General features: G+C 44.8%; 1 protein-coding gene across 2 annotated transcripts in view; it reads right to left on the bottom strand.

Moving 5' to 3' along the window:
• Positions 1-17163, bottom strand: part of frmd4bb (FERM domain containing 4Bb) — a 31589-nt gene that overhangs the window by 1303 nt on the left and 13123 nt on the right. The window contains exons 6-23 of one of the 2 annotated variants that reach the window (XM_061844343.1): positions 16248-16304; positions 15124-15146; positions 12941-13024; positions 12791-12856; positions 12632-12689; positions 12469-12555; positions 10527-10603; positions 9922-10060; positions 9703-9844; positions 9443-9576; positions 7757-7873; positions 5067-5295; positions 4931-4984; positions 4715-4853; positions 4039-4206; positions 3122-3897; positions 2145-2283; positions 626-751 (exon numbers count right to left, since the gene is read on the bottom strand). In XM_061844343.1, coding sequence (XP_061700327.1) covers positions 628-751; positions 2145-2283; positions 3122-3897; positions 4039-4206; positions 4715-4853; positions 4931-4984; positions 5067-5295; positions 7757-7873; positions 9443-9576; positions 9703-9844; positions 9922-10060; positions 10527-10603; positions 12469-12555; positions 12632-12689; positions 12791-12856; positions 12941-13024; positions 15124-15146; positions 16248-16304 — 2613 coding nt within the window. In that variant the 3' untranslated portion in view covers positions 626-627. The remainder of the gene's footprint in view (positions 1-625; positions 752-2144; positions 2284-3121; positions 3898-4038; positions 4207-4714; positions 4854-4930; positions 4985-5066; positions 5296-7756; positions 7874-9442; positions 9577-9702; positions 9845-9921; positions 10061-10526; positions 10604-12468; positions 12556-12631; positions 12690-12790; positions 12857-12940; positions 13025-15123; positions 15147-16247; positions 16305-17163) is intronic. The other variant, XM_061844350.1, reaches the window with a different exon arrangement.

Genomic DNA, 17163 nt, shown 5'->3' with positions numbered 1-17163 from the left:
CAGTTCAATTGGGCTTCTGTCTAGTAATTCGGTACTTTTGTCTTTTGCTGCAACTCTGAAGTGCAGTTACCGCAATTTCCGCACTATAAGGCGCACCGCATTATAAGGTGCGCCTTCAATGCATGGCCTGTATTAAAACTTCTTTCATATACAAGACGCATAGAATAGACGCGACAGTAGAGGCTGGGGTTACGTTATGCATCCAGTAGATAGCGCTGCACTAAAGGCTCAGTATTTATCCATAGATAAGGCGCACTGGATTATAAGGCGCACCATCAGCTTTTGAGGAAAATTAAAGGCTTTTAGGTGGGCCTTATAGTGCGGAAAATACGGTAATCACAAATCGTGTTTGTTCAATTTCTAACATCATAGTGTATTGTTATTCATGTAGCCAACCTATGTTCACTTTTTTCCCCCCAGTGTTTCACAAAACCTGCTATAAAATGGATACATAAATCCAAATCATGTGAAATACAAAAACAGCTCTGAGGGGTGGGCGGGTAGGGTGGGGGAATCCCCCCTCAACACAAAAAGGTTGATGGTGTCGTTACATGAGCACACTGATGAAGATGGGGGAAATGGACACAAGTGGCAACATGACACAAGGCCACCTGCTTGGTCTCACCCTTAAGTGCTAGAATGGTTGTCTGATGCTTCATCCGTTCTAATGGCCTCAGCGCCAACCACCTCAACTGACTCACACTCATTAGGCTTTGTGTCAGAACCCGATAGTTTGTTTTCTGGAGAACATCTGCGCACATGAGCATTATTTGTCAGTCAGAAACTGGAGGGGGCAAAGATTTCATTGTATTCCTTGTCAAATATACAGCTCGTGCACGTGACGTCACCGTTTTCACGGCGCCGTGTTGCCGGTCAAACAGAGCTGCTCGACTTTGTGGGAGACGTTGAACCGGAGGATAATATTTACAATACCCGGGACCTGTTGTGCTGTTGGTTGTCACAACAGACGAGACAGATATTCAAAGGGGTTATTCTATGGAATACCCGCTGAAAAGACCAGAAAATATCGATGGATTTCCGCAATTAAACATGATGGATGGTGCCCAACTAAAATACACACACGCCTGTGTAGTGATGGCTTCATTCTAATGATTCTTCTCAATCTCAAATTACCAAAAAGTATTTATAATGACAAGTTGGCTCATTTGAGTCTGTCGCAGAGGTTTATGGCGGTTAAGTGTGGCTGCAATCGCTTCCGTGTACATTCCGTGGAGATAAGTCTGTCCTCTTTTTTATCTATTTATTTATTTTTTTTTTCCAATCATAGTTAATGAATGCGAGTTTGTGTAAAACCAGAGATCACTTAGTTAAATATTGGTATTTGTATTGAATATTAGCCGAAAAGATCGATGGATTCCGGCAAAGGTTAACGTGTGGCCAAACACACTTCCGCGTTCACGAGCCATCAACCCGTCACTATGTGGGATTTATTCCTGATTGAGAACAGATTGACTTTTATACGCTTTCAAACTTTTCTGTGTAAATCTTGACGATTTACTCACTAGATCCATGTGTACATCCAGTTGATTCATGCGTATATCCAGTTGTCCGAGACAAGCGGAAGCGAATTAACGGTCCAATTTCTTATCAGCGAAACATCGACTTCGGCATTAAGTACGGGTCCTCTATGCCGAGTTTATCTAATTTTTCCACATACCTTGGTTTATTTTCTCCTTTTAAATGTCTGACGGTATCGAACAAGACTCTGGGCGTCGTGGTACAAAACATTTCCGTGTCGACTTAGCATTGAACAATGCTTTGTTAGACCGGCAATATGGCGACGTAAACAAAAGTCACGTGATTTTATGACGTAGGTGCACGAGCTCTATACTGTATAATCAGTCCACTTTTCTTAAAAGAGGTTTGTCGACGAGATCTCCTTTCAAAGACCCTTGAAGGAGGAGAATTATTAAATCAGACCTGACAGCGATTTGCAAAGACTGAAGGTTAAACGAAGCTGAATAGCGCATCAAGTCATTTATGTCGTAGAGAGCAAATATACATAATGTCGTATGAAATTTAAGCCTTTTTTTTTTTTTTTTTAAATATATTTCAGCATTTGGTTGTTTTGACTTAACATCACTCCCTCGATCGAGTCAAAAGCACCAAAAGCGAACCCTCACCTGTTGTGTGTGGGGCTGCGATTATACGGCGACGAAGGAACTGCGTGTTGAGAGTACTGAGGTGTGCTGGCCGGGTCGTAGTCGCTCAGGCCAACTGCCAGCTGGTTGCGCCAGTTGCCGGCGCTCTCCACTGAAGACACTGCAAGTAAGCCCGAAACAAACACTTCATTGCACATTTCCTTACAATACATTGATGGAAAAAGAAATGTAATCGGAATACTGACAAAACCGCTAGACATTTTAAGTTAAACGAGAAAAATAAAAATTAGAATGATTTCCATCAACATAGCCAATCTTGAAACGGAACATGAAGCCCAGTCAGGTACAAATTTTGCCCCAATATCAGGGGTGCAAAATAGGTGTGCCGATATTGATTAGTTTGAGAATTGATTATCAGTTGTTTCATTGATCAATTGAATAGGTGGATAAGATATGTATTTTGCAATAAATTTCTTTGGAAAATACCACACAAAAGGGAGAGATCGCACCAACCTTTTTGAAATTAAAAAAAATATTTCTACACACCTCTAAGAATGCTTCTGGTTCAACTGGAGCTGTAAATAATTATTTTATAATTGATTACAGTGACTGCTATTTTTTTTTCCATAAATTGATTATGATTCAGTTACTGGTTTGATCTGTAACATGTCAGAAAATAGCAAAAAAATGTCGATCGTTGTTTTCCACACTAAAAGCAAAAATATTTTCGATTCATTAAACACAAAAGATCATCAATCTGCTTCCATGAACGACGACAGAAATAGGAGAATATTAATTGACGGGCTGAAACCGGAAGATGTGGACAATTTAAAACTGACCATTGGCTCGAAATGATTAATTAATTCACAAAATAGTTGATTAATTTGACAATTAATTAGTGGTTGAATAATTAATTGTTACAACTCCAATACAAAACTATGTCCACAACTTTTTTGTTTCGTGGACTCGATCTGGAGTGACCGAGGGCATCATCTCACCTGATGAGAAAGAGGTTGTCCTGCTGGAATGGCTGAACGCCGCCGGCATGGTTTGGTAGCCGAGGCTGAGCTGGGAGCCACAGTCAAAGTCATATCCCGGCCTCTCTCCTTCTCTGGGGACGCGGTTCCGGTGGTACCAGCCTCTCAGATGTTCTGCTACCATCGCCTTCTGCATGTTCTTGGCCAAAAGTTCATTTCTGGGTCCCTCCCTGCTCCGTGGCGGCCTCACCGTCGCGTAGGGATTCTGGGAAAGGCCGTCGGTTCGGTCGGAGCCGTAATGCCTGAATCTGTCATGTCCGTGATAGCCGTTCATTTGATACGAGGGGTTGACGTTGTAGTGGCCTTCGACGTCATTCTCGTACACGTAGGAACCGTTGGCGTAAGGCTCCATGTCTGGACACGGGCAGCCGGAGACGTAGTAGGTACTGGGTGCGTAGTGTGCTGAGGTCTCGCAGGCGTAACTACAGCCAGAATGATGCTGCACCAGGTTGGGCATGCTCCCTGTATTTCCATACACTTCCACGTTGCGGTGGAGACGGTGCATGGTGGAGGTTCGGGAATCTAACGTACTGTAGTGGGAACTGGCTGGCCCGCAGAAGTCCAGACTGGACTGACTGGTGTAGGAAGAGCAATCCTCCAACATCTCTGTGCTGTTGCTGCGGTGCGCTGGTGACAACGTGAAAACTGGCTTCTCTGGGTCTTCGTCCTTTCTCAGATGGGGCCGTGACTCCAAACTCCCACTGCGAGCCCTGAAGCTGAGAGGCAAGCCTTCACATCTGGAAAGAGGACACGGTTTTCCACGTTACGCTTATTATTTGCACTGTAGTCGGCATCATGGGAAGTCAACAAGATGTTGGAATGGCAAATGAAATTAGCGGTAAAGTGAGGGATGACGACGTCAGAAGCCAGGACCAAACCTGAGCTGGCTGCTGCTGTAGGCGTTGCGGGTCATAACCGGTGTGGGAGGCATGCTGCGGGGGTCTCTGGGAGGTCTGGGGAGGGTTTTATAAGGGCTACTGTGGGTGGAGGAGACCTCCATTGCTTTGTGGTTGTACGGGGAAGCCTCTTGGCCTTCAAAAGCTAATCTAAAGGATTGTGACATTCAGGGGGATGATTAATAAACAAAAGCAGGAATGACACAGCAGCTCCAATAAGCATTTAACACGTCACCATTTTTCTGACTCGAAACATTTCCGATGGTCTGATTGACATGAAATGTTTACCAGATGTTGGGAAATATTGATTGAGATGTATGTATGTAACTAGTGTCTCCATACAGGAGGCATCTTGAAACAAACGAAGGCTTTTGCACAATGTTTTAAATAAATACCAGTTGCCCAATTCAATACTTTTTTTTTTTCCTCTGAGTCATTTATTGTTATTATTATTACACATAACTTTATTTGTTCTTCTTTCTTTGTATGACTTGGGTTTCTCACAGCATCTGGTGACATTTTCATGGTCATAGCACCTTTGGAAATACGCGTTAAATACTTATTTCAGCCACTGAATGTGTGCAACAGAAGGAGGCCTCAAACACAACAAAGCAATAAATGTCAAAAAATCAGCTCAGCAGGTTAGACCAGGCCGCACCTTTTGCTATGGTTATTTTCCCTTGGAGATGTTTGCCTCTCCCCGTCGTATTCTGCCCCCAGCGAGCGTAACGGACTGAACTGAGGGGAGTCCTGCACGGACCGGGACCGTGGCCGCTGACTAGCGCTATCCGTGTCATCTGAATACAAAAATAGGACGGCACGAAATCATGATCCGAACACGGCATACTTGGGGAAGATGTGTTGCCGAGCTCACCGTCCTCCAACGGGAGGCTGGACATGGAGCTGCAGTCCGATCGTATAAGTTCATCTGGACAAAGAGAAATATTATTGTGTGGGAAAAACAGACTCGTGAAAGTTGTGCCGGCACCTGAGCTGCACTTGCAACTAACCGGCAATGATCACTGACGCCCGCTGAGTGGGTCTTTTCCCCTTCTTGATTCGGTAATGGTTCATCTCGTTCTCAATTTGCTGCAGCTTATGCATGGCGTCCAAACAGTTTCTCCTCCTCTTCTTTTTGACGGTCTTGCACAATTCGGACTCATTTGCCAGCTTTTTAGCGGCCTCCACTATTTTCTGCTGGAGGGCGAATCTGCTCTCCAGATTTCTCAGAAAAGGATCCTGCAGTGAAAGCAGCAAAAAAAAAAAAAAAAGTCATCAGTACATTCCTGTCCCTGTTTTCACCCAAGCGGACCTTGTTTTCTGCCTTTCCATTGTGAAGGGTTCCACCATGTCCAGGGGCGTGGTCACCCCACTGCCGTGTGCGTGACTGCTCCTGGCAGTAGCTCCTCTCCTGCGCCTCGCGGAAGGATAATTATGTAATATATTTAAGCCTTCTGTGTCGTGTCTTCGTTTGCCAGTTCATTGTATGAGACTGCGTGATGATACAAGCTTCTTGTGTGTGAGTTCCCTGGTTACCACGTCTCAATGTTCCTGTGCCAACACAGTCAAGTCTTGTTTTGTTGATGTTCCAAGTTTTTGCCTTGTAGTTATCCGACCTCGTTTGATGATTTTTGGACCTTGGCTTTTTGCTACGTGATTTTGTCCTGTCGCTTCTACGGATTGCTTACCTGCGTATGACCTCTGCCTGCAATCAAACCACCCTCGAAATCCTGTCACTCCCTCGGAGTCCTGCATTTGGGGCCTACCCCTTGTCCCATGTTCGAGACATGTGCTGTTCCACTTTTTTTTGGGGCATAGTTTCATTTAGGCTCTGTTCATTTATGTACAGTTGAGCAAGGCAGTGCGGTTCTTTGATTGGCAGACTGAGAATGATCACATCTATAGCATGTTACCATGTAATGGAAGTGGAGTGGGTGGAAAACGGCATTCTAAATGTATGCTAACGTCTTCGTAACTTGTAGCAAACAATGCTTTCATATCTTCAAGTATTCAGGCGCACATATGGAGGAAATCTTTGGAAGGAAATATGTGCCACCAAGATTTGAATTTGAAATGGAAAGTGATCACATTTTCAATAATTGTATTTCAGTGTAACTTTTCGATGTGAGCAATTCAATTGGCTACAATTCGCTGTCTGAAATGGGTGGAGCCGTGAGAATGATTGACAGCTCCCTTTTGACCAATCAATGAGCGTCATTTTCTATACTCTGCCCTTGCTGTCCACAGCTGCGATCTTATACCCACAAACAAAGACAGCGCGTGGTGACTTTAAGCCTCTGAACTGCGAGTGTATAGTCCTGCTTGTATCCGATTCGCAAATAGGGAGCTTCGATAATGGCTGGGGAACGTGTAATTGACACTAGCTCTATCCAGAGAGATTATTGGGAGGTTATCTGGTGTGCTTTTCAACCCCAAAGCGTAATTTAGATAAATGCAAACAGTGGATTAAGGCTCGTGGCCGACCTCACGACCAGCTGAACGTATCGAAGATAAATCAGCACAAAGCCGTCTGCTCCAAGTTCCTCAATTAGTCGGTGTAACAGCTATAAAGTACAATGATGATGAACATCTCCTGGAATGTGACAAGGGGCTTACGCTACACCATTATTTTCAGTATTATTCATTATTTATTTCATTATTTTAACCTGTAGTTCATATCCGTCTGACGAAGAATCGTTTTTCTTTTCCTCCTTTCTGCTGGTCGAGCTACAACTACTTCTGCGCTGGTTTGATTTTGGAGCCTCTCGATATATTCCACTGCTGTGGCGGAGACGTGCAGCTTTGGCTCACACGGCACATGAGAAAAGTTATGGAGGTTGAGCCCTTGTACATTTTTGATCAAACCAATAATATGGGAGCGCACCAACTCACACCAACCGGCCAACACTTTAACTGGCGTTCCCGTTGGGAAAACCTTGACATTATGAATATATCCCTGTTGAAAGTCATTCAGGCCTTTCTGTACACTCTTTGTCCATATTTCTGATACCACAGGCAGAAAGGAAACAGAAATACTATCGGGAATTCGCTCGAATTAATCGCTCACAACATGCTTCGGCCACACTCCGTATGCCATTTTGATCGGTAGCTTAGGGTATCTAAGTGGGCGTGGCTTAGGCGCCCTGCGCGGGATACCATCCATTCAACGTCTATGCCACCAAGCAGGGTTACTTCAGGCCAGAACCGAACACGCAGCCAATCGCGGTTACGCTTTCTTAGTCACGTGACGTCACATGCTAAGAAAGCGTAACTGGATTGGCTGGCTATTTGGAATTGTAGCCGGTTGAGCTGTTAACATTGAAAAGTTACACCTAACTATAACTATTGAAAATGTTATCACTTTACATTTCAAATTCAAATCCAGTTTTCTGTGGCATCTCAAATTCAAATCCGGGTGGCACATATTTACTTCCATAGGTATGGAACCAAAACACAACGTAAACGTTTTCCCGCTTCAATTAGAGTAACTAACTAGTAATTAACTAATAATTAACTTTTTTTTGAAATAATGATAATTGCGATAAAGCACAGAACAGTTGGGAGTTGCCATTTCAACCAAATGACCGCAAAGTATGTAGCTTCACGAGCAAAACGTGGGTAAAACTTGTAACTCAAAAGCCAGTAATGTTGTGCCAAGAGATTTATGCGTCTGATTAAAGTGCACGGGTGAAACAAAGACCTCGTTGTAAGGGAAAAGGTCGTCCAACTTGAAAGCGGTGCCGACTCGCCGTCGAACCTGCGGTGGTCGTTCATCTGCAGACAAGGGGTACTCCTTTGGCAGCTTGCCAGTAAGCTCCTGAGAAGAGCAAACGCGTCAAATGAATACCGGGGCAGAAACAATGAATCACACTGAAGTTTAGTTGAACTCGCGAGGGGGAGGCAAAAAATACCTTCCAATGGCCGTTTTATTAAAATTTGACAAATGTTAAAATAACACGAAGAAGTTTTTTTGGCATTTATGTCCTTACTGTTTTAATGACACCTTACACAATGTACATGGAAATGGAGATAGCGCGAGCCACTGCTGAAGTGTCTGCTCCACAATGGGACTTCCATGCGGATTTAATTTCGACTGTTTTGATCTTGATTGTTTTCCTCGCAAAGTAAAACAGTACAGACGGTACGCTGACTTCTAGTTTAAAGGTCAAGTGTCATCCCTGTAAACATTCTAAAATAGATATTGACATGAAAAATACATAACATTATTCACTTCAATGTCTATACGGAAAAATAAATATGAGCGGAGAGCGCGTCATCCATGCGCAAAGTTGCGGAAGTGTCATTCGACGACATCCAAGTGGTTGCCATATTTGCTGCATCTCCTGTCCGTGATGTCACACTGGGACATTCGCCACGCTGTGGCGCCTACTATGGGACACGCCCCTTCAGACACGGAAGCTCTTTTCGAAGAAGAGAACATCTCACAGCCGAGTGAAGTAACCGGGGCAATATTACCCTTAGATGATATGCGGATCACGGCCAAACCACCTCCCTGCCTGATCCACCTCCACTACGCTGCAACCAAACTGCCTCCCCGTCAGTTCCACTTCCCCGGCGGAGATGAGCCACCGCAGGCCAGCCACCCCGGCCGACAAGGCTGGTGGCGATTCACAAGGCCTGCGGAGGCCGTCCTTCAGCGGCTGCTGCACGGAAGTCTTCCGATGAGCACATCAACACATTTAGCACCCCTGACTTTTGGATTACACCCCCCGAACTATTTGTCTTTTTTTGTACCTGTATACGCACCTACCTGTTATTCGTAACCCACAAAGCTCTCGTCCATTGCACCCGTGCAATCCATTTTTCACGACGAGCCGGGTCTGTTGCAAACTTAAGAAGGGGAAATCCATCCTCTCGAGTGTTCAAGCAATGTCCAGCAATGCAACGAGCCGGCATTTTAGCTCACACAAAGCAACAACGACCTACCGCCCCGCAGGTAAAACTAATACTAATAGAAACAAACGAGTCCGCTCGAGCGCGCTACTGCCTCCGACGTCACTTCCTGCTTCTTATCGAAAACAAATTCCTCGAGAGGATTTTCATGGTGGGAGTGACAAAACATCGTATACATCAAAATCATGTTTTGTGGTGGGGGGAAAAAAAACGGATAGCTCCAAACCGGCTGCTGTTTTTCATTAATAACGTACTAAAAATCATCCATTTCATGACTGGCACTTTGAGAAAACAAACAAACAATTGAAACAATGTCTGTCGCTGTCATGATGTAACAATCAACTACCTTAGTGGCATATAATATTCTGGTGTATAATAACAATAAGCATAATACTGCTCGTTGAGACAACAACAGAAAGCCAAATTTAGTTGACAGCAAGAGAAACAAGGACAAGTGACCAAAATATCTCACCGCTTCCCTCAAGCAAATCTTCTTGAGTTCCTTTGTTTTCTTGGCCAAGATATCTTGAATTTCCTGCTCTTTTTTTCTCAGCTCAGTAAGTTTCTCTTTCTTCTGTTCCTCACTCATTTCAGAGTCTCCAGAACCTGGAAAACGGTACAAATACAGATCATTTCAATAGCTGCACAGTTTTTTACCCGAAAAACATACTGCAGTTCATGCTTTAGTTATTAAATCATTTTGAATCTGGAATTGACATGAGCACAACCAACCTGTTGACACCAGGCTCCCGTTGCTGGCCGTGATCAAGTTATTTTTCAGGATCGACTCTCCGAGTTTGTTTATCTTCGCCCCTGCATGCTCCGTGAGATCCATGGCGATCTCCTCCAGGCTTTTCGAGGCACCGAGCTTAGCCTAACGGAACCGGGGTGTCAAAGGTTACCGGACGGCTCTCTGGACCGCGCCAAATGCGTTCAGACTCTGACACTCACTTTGCTTTGTTTTCTGTCCAAGTAGAACTGGTGTTGGCTAATAGCCATGACCCAAATAGTTTTGATTAAAGAGTGGCTCGCATACCAAGTGTGGATGAGGAGGCCCGTCTGTCCGAAAGTCCGTTTGGTGACTGCTCTCCTGAAGTAGGAAGACAGCAGTGGGGCACTGTGTGACTTATTTTCGATTTCAGGTATTTATATAGTTAGAAATATAATTGGAAAAACTCTTAAGTTAACCATCCATCCATTTTCTATGCCGCTCATCCTCACGAGGGTCGCGTGGAGTGCCGGAGCCTATCCCAGCTGTCAACGGGCAGGAGGCAGGGTACACCCTGAACTAGTCGCCAGCCAATCGCAGGGCACATAGAGACAAACAGCCACGCTCACAATCACGCCTAGGGACAATTTAGAGTGTTGCGTGTTTTTGGGATGGGGGAGGAAGCCGGGGTGCCCGGAGGGAACCCACACAGGCACGGGGAGAACATGCAAACTCCAAACTGGCGGGGCGGGGATTGAACCCGGGTCCTCAGAACTGTGAGGCCAACGTTTGACCAGCTGATCCACCGTTCTGCCCTTAATTCATCCAAAATCTGACGAGGGCTCACCTGTGCGGGTCGTTCACCTCCACAGCAAATTTTTTCTCCCTGAAGTACAAATTTTCCAGTTGCTTCCACTGATAAAGCTAGCAGTCACAAGAGAGAAAGAGCACACAGAAAATCAACATTACTCGTGCTGTGTCCACGGTGCTCAGGACTGAGAGTAAATACAACAACAAAAAAACGTTATTCTCGATGTCACTGCTTGATCTGGGGCATTAAAACACTAGACTTGTGCATTAAGAGGTCACTATCGAGCTCGTGCACCCACGTCATAAAATCACGTGACTTTTGTTTACCTCGCCATATTGCCGGTCTAACAAAGCATTGTTCAATGCTAAGTCGACACGAAAATACGTCTTATAGCACGACGCCCAGTCTTTTCCGATACTGTCAGACATTTAGAAGGTGAAAATAAACGACGGCACGTGGAAAAATGAGATAAACTCGCCATAGAGGACCCGTATTTAATGCCGAAGTCGATGTTTTCGCCGATAAGAAATTGGACCGTTAATCCGCTTCCGCTTGTGTTGGACAACTGGATCTACACATGGATCTGGTGAGTACGCCGTCGAGATTTACACAGAAAAGTTTGAAAGCCTATAAATGTCTTGGACGCATATGAATACTTTGTGTCTGGTCTGTTCTCAATCAGGAATAAATCCCACACGGTGACGGTTTTGACGGCTCGTGAACGCGGAAGCGTGTTGGGTGACACGTTCACCTTTGCCGGAATCCGTAGATCTTTTCAGCTAGTATTCGATACAAATACCAATATTTAAATAAATGACCCCTGGTTTTACACAAACTCGCATTCATTAACTCTGATTGGGGAAAAAAAAAAAAAAAAGATGGAGTCATCTCCAAGGGATGTACACGGAAGCGTATAGCGGCCACACTTAACCTCCGTAACCCTCCGTGACAGACAGTTTTTTTTAAACACGCATTGTTGTCAAATGAGTCAATTTGCCATTATAAATACTTCTTGGTAATTTGAGATTAAGACTAATTCCTACCTGAAAAGAAGCAATCGGGCACCAGCCATCACGTTTAATTGCCGAAATCCATCAATATTTTCAGTTTCTTTTCAGCTGGTATTCCATCGAATGATGTCTTTGAATATCTGTCTCGTCTATTCTGACAACCGACAGCACGACAATCCCGCATGTGTTCAGAAGGGGCCAAACTCCCACCTTCTGCAATCACACTCATCACTAAAATGTTCCGTTGCTCATCCACCAGGTGCTCCGAGCCAGCGGCCCGATTTCAAGTCCTTTTGTGACTGATTGCACGTCTAGTCGAGCAGCGGATGAGACACAAACCTCAAAAACGTGCAATCTTTTTTTAAATGTATGTTTACAGCGGGGTTGAGGAGAATAGTTTGCAAAAGTAGATACGCAGAGCTGCTTTCCAAAGTACCTCATTGTACGTGTAACAATTCGGCGGAAGATTTCTTACCACTAACAAGGGTCTTCAACTTCAGGTCCTATTTTGTAGGAATGAAATCGCCTCTGGTCTCGCCGTCAACGCAAAGTCGTACTACGTCCGTGTTATGTCAGCTCCTGACTTGCCTCCTCAGGTATTCTCGTGCGTGTCAATGCCCAAAGCCATCCCTCTTTCCCTTGTGACATCGGCAGCTCCCACCCCTCTCCACCCCTCCCCCCGCCAGGCAGCCAGCAGACGCTTGCGCAACGTCAAAGTAAAAACCGCATCGTCGCGTGCAAGCCGACAGACTGTCTTGTCTTCGGATGACGCATCCTCAACAATATTTCTGCTCCTGACCGGAACCTGCTGCGCGTGCCGAACGTCTTCATTCTCCACTGCGTCAGTTCACATGGGCGACTCGATCGCACGTGGCGAGTTAAAATGGCTGACAGTAAAGAAGCACTTTGCATAAAGGATTTTTAGCGGTTAAAAAAAAAAAAAAAGAAGAAGAAGAATGACCTTTTACCTTTCTAGGCTTCAGCTTGTCTTGGATATCATACTGGCCGATGCCTTTGTAGCTGATCCCAAGCCACCACGGCATCCCTTGTTTATCCTGCGAGGAGAATAAAAGGTGAGCATTTGTTCACTTCCCAGTTCCAAAGACTGTCACGACTGAGCTGAAGGCCTACCTTCACTTCGTAATAGTGGACGCCGTACGTGGGCAAGGATTCCACGAGTGTCAGATACCTACGATGGGGGGGGGGGGGGTTATTAAAACCACAGGCCGCTCGAGAGTGGCCACATGAGTTGTGTTCAAATCGACGTTTCATTTGAATTCAAGCACTTACCGCACGATGGCCTGTCCTCTGGAGACTCCTCTTAGCTGTTTGTAATAGTCGATGACTCGATCCTCGCTGCGGCAGCGTGAAGAAAGCACGTCCAAGGTCAATTATGAATACGTTTGGAAGTATGCGGCGAAGAGCGGCCGAGGAGGGTACCAGTATGCCAGTGACGGGTGCTCCTTGAGGACTTTAGTGGGAAGAGTGTGCAGCTTTTTTAAGTCAGCTCGAGTGGCGTCGTCGCTAGCGGGGGTAAAAAAAAAAAAAAAGAGATCGGAGATGAATAACGTCAAAAGTAAAATGATTTTATGTTGCTTTGTAGCTGTTCCAACTGACAACCACATTTATTTCTTCACACCCCAGGTACGATTAAACGGGAACCCATGCAATTTTGAACGGTCCGATGCAGGGGTGTCAAACTCGTTTTTGTCGCGGGCCACATTGGAGTGATGGTTTGCCCCCATTATGACTGTAAAAACCATAAAAATCTCGAACCTCCTCATCATATTTACACATGACATTTATGAACTAGTTTTGGAATCAGAAATCAAGGGTAATGGGTTTTTCAGCTATTGTTTGGTAACACAAACATGCTTGCAATATCTCAACCTTATCATTTATAATGTAACAATTTGAAAGTTTGGTACAGATTTGAACAAAAATCATGGAAGTTGATACACATGATTTGTCTTTGTGGGCCACATAAAATCATGTGGCGGGCCCGATCTGGCCCCCGGTCCTTGGGTTTGTCACCCGTGCGATATAAGGTCTCCTCTCACGCACCTATTATGAAGGGTTCTCATTATAACACCCGCACATTCGGTTTCCCGCATCGGGCCCTTATGACTGTGAAACCATAAAAATCTTTGACCGCTTCATCATATTTCCACATGGAATTTATAAACTGGGTTTGGAACCAGAAATCAAAGGGGAATGTGTTTTTCAACAATTGTTGTTTGGGAACACAAAAAATCCTTACAATACCTCACTGTTATCATTAATGAGATGGCGATTTGAAATTTTGGTCCAGATTTGAACAAGAATCATGGAGGTTGCCACATATGATTTGCCTTTGTGGGCCACATAAAGTCCTCTGGCAGGCCGGATCTGGCCCCATTGTGTCGTCAGCGTTATCATTTATGATGTGACAATTTGAAATGTTGGTACAGATTTGAACAAAAAGCACAGAAGTTCGTACACGTGATTTAGCTTCGTGGGCCGCATAAAATCATGTAGCGGGCCGGATCTGGCCCCCTGGCCTTGAGTTTGATACCTGTGTCGTCAACGTTATCATTTATGATGTAACTATTTGAAATTTTGGTACAGATTTGAACAAGATTCATGGAGGTTGACACATTTGGTTTGCCTTTGGGGGCTGCATCATATCATCTGCCGGGCCGGATCTGGCCACCGGGCCTTGAGTTTGGCACCTGTGTCATCAACATTATCATTTATGAAATGACTATTTGAAATTTTGGTCCAGATTTCAACAAAAAGCACAGAAGTTCATACACATGATTTAGCTTCTTGGGCTACATAAAATCATGCAGCGGGCCAGATCTGGCCCCCTGGCCATGAGTTTGACACCTGTGTTGTCAACGTTATAATTTATGATGTAACAATTTGAAACTTTGGTCCAGATTTGAACAAGAATCATGGAGGTTGACAGACATGATTTGCCTTTGCGGGCCGCATAAAATGCTCTGGGGGGCTGGATCTGGCCCCCGGGCCCTGAGTTTGACACCCGTGGTCTTACGCAACATGATTGCTGTAAAACAAGAAAAAAAAGCGACCCTTGAAATACGAGTGCTTGTGCTTATTGCACACCCAACTTTTTGCCAGACATCGCAAAGAATTTCAATTTCTAAACATATCGGTTGGGGTTTTAATATCGTATTTTGTGTTATTTCTTTTTACGTTTTTTAAAATTAGATACTAACACCTCTAAATACGATGACGTCCATTCCATTCCAAGACGTACGCATTGTTTTGCATTTTTGCTCCCACTCTCGTCTTGGAATCTCATGAGATTGTGCAAGTGTATCAAATTTTATGGCTATTGAGTGGACTTGGAAGAGCCTCGCTGCTCTCCTGGCTTGTCGAGTCCCCCCCCCCTCTCCCCCCGCCCTTTGTTCCTACGAGCACCGTGAGATTCATTAGTAGACGAGCGCGAGCTTCTCATTGCGCCACGGGAAGCCTCACATTTCATTGCTATTGATCGTCGTCGTTCTCTGTCGTGAGAAACGAGTGACCTATTGAATATTTTCATCGAAAGATCACCGTCGACTTGTTCTGCTGCCAGGAAATACTTGTCACCCATCTGATTAAAAACAAGCTCTTACCTTGTGTAGTCTCCTTTGGACTCCTGGTAAGTTAAAAAGGAAAAAAGAGAATGTGTCATTAAAGGGCCATTGTGATGAAATGCATGATTTTTAGTATGTTATTAATGAAACAACGGCAGCCGACATGCGTTTTTTCACCACAAAACATGATTTTGACGTATACAGCTTTTTGTAACTCCCGCCATAAAAATCCCCTCGAGGGATTTGATTTCGAAAAGAAGCAGGAAGTGACGTAAAGGGCAGCGGCGCCCCCAAGTGGACTCGTTTGTTTCCATGAGTTTTACCTCCGGGAAGGTAGCTCGTTGTTCCTTTGTTTTAGCCAAAATGCCGGCTCGTTGCATTGACGGACATTGCTCGAACGCTCGGGAGGACGGATTTACCCTTCATAAGTTTGGAAGAGACTCGGTTCGTCGTGAAAAATGGATTGCACGGGTGCAAAGGACGAGAGCTTCGTGGGTTCCAACTGTATACATGTGTACACTACTAAAAAAAATAATAGTTTCGGGTGGCCCACATAATCCGTCTCTCATAATGTAACAAAAGATCCGCGTACGTATGACAGGGGTGCTGAATGCGTCGATGTGCGCATCGGACGTCTTCCGCGTCGGGCTCGTCCGCGAAGGCTGCCGTGACGGCTCGCCGGCGAAGGCTGCCGCTCAGCCTTGTCGACAAGGCCGAGCCGACCACCGGCCTTGTAAGAAAGTGGATGGGACAGGGAGGCGGTTTGGCCGTGATCGCATATCATCTGAATATGGCTCGACACAATAGGGTAATATTGCCCCGGTAACTTCACTCGGTTGTGAGATAATTTCTTCTTCGAAAAGAGCTTCCGTGTCAGAAGGGGCGTGTCCTATAGTAGGGGCCACAGCGTGTTTTCAATGGCGAATGTTCGGGGTGATGTCACGGACAGGAGAAGCAGCCAATATGGCGACCACTTAGATGTCGTCGAATGACACTTCCGCAACTTTGCGCATGGACGACGCGCTCTTTGCTCATATTTTTTTTTGATTGAAGTGAATAATGAGTATTTTTCATTTCACCATCTATTTTAGAATGTTTACCGGGATGACACTTGACCTTTAAGTTTCGACTTTAAATGATTTAACATCAAGACTGGCGCCAACCTGCAAAGCGTTTGCTGCCAATTTGAAGACATTCTCGCTCTCAACTTCGATAATCCCCTGTAAGAGAAACAAAGACGTTACAAGAAACAGAAGGCAGACGGTGATACAGACGTCAACATTTTGATCCCAACCTAGCCTGAAAAAAATAAAGATGGGTTGTCCTGGTTGGTTACACGCATTCCTCCTAACCGAGGGAAAACTGCCTTGCGGCTGAGAAAAGATGCTACCAAAGTTCACGGGCAAGTGACTCATCAGGAGGCTTCAGCCAAGTACTGCAATTTCTTGACTATAAACCTCACCCAGTACATTTTTAAAGGGAAAAACCATTTTGTGCATACATAAGCCGCACCTGTCTATAAGCCGCACGTGACTACATTGAAACACGAGATATTTACAAAGAATGACGGTAAAACTTTTAATAATATACCTTAGCTTTTCTTTCCAAACAGTGTCTGTGACCAGGCAGTAAGACGCTAGCACAACGCTAACACGGCTGAAAAAAAAAAAAAAACATACCGGTAAAAGTCACTGAGACACGGCAGCAACACGGTTCAGGCCACCTGCTTTTAATACCTCTGAAGTCTTTTTTCGTCTTTTTACATTGCTCCAGTTCTTCCCGCTGCCGTTTCCGGCGTCTCACCATTGAATCATTTATGCAAAATTTACGCGCAGCAGCTCCGTTTCCTTCTTTATCGGCCAGTTCGATTGCTTTTAACTTGAAAGCTGCGTCGTGTGCATTTCTTCTTGCATTATCCGGTCTGTTCGTGCTAATTTTATTCACGCATAAATGGCGAAGTTACATTAAACTCTCCCTCGACACATATATTCCACCTGTCTCACTCCTATCTTTTCTGCTCGAGCGCCACCTGGCGGCCGTTAAAAAAAATATGCATAAATCAACCGCATCATTGCATAA

The sequence above is a fragment of the Syngnathoides biaculeatus genome, chromosome 2 (genome assembly GCF_019802595.1).
Source record: "Syngnathoides biaculeatus isolate LvHL_M chromosome 2, ASM1980259v1, whole genome shotgun sequence".
Taxonomy (NCBI): Eukaryota; Metazoa; Chordata; class Actinopteri; order Syngnathiformes; family Syngnathidae; genus Syngnathoides; species Syngnathoides biaculeatus.
Note: the sequence above shows the minus strand (reverse complement) of the source record. Positions and strands in the feature narration are given on the sequence as shown.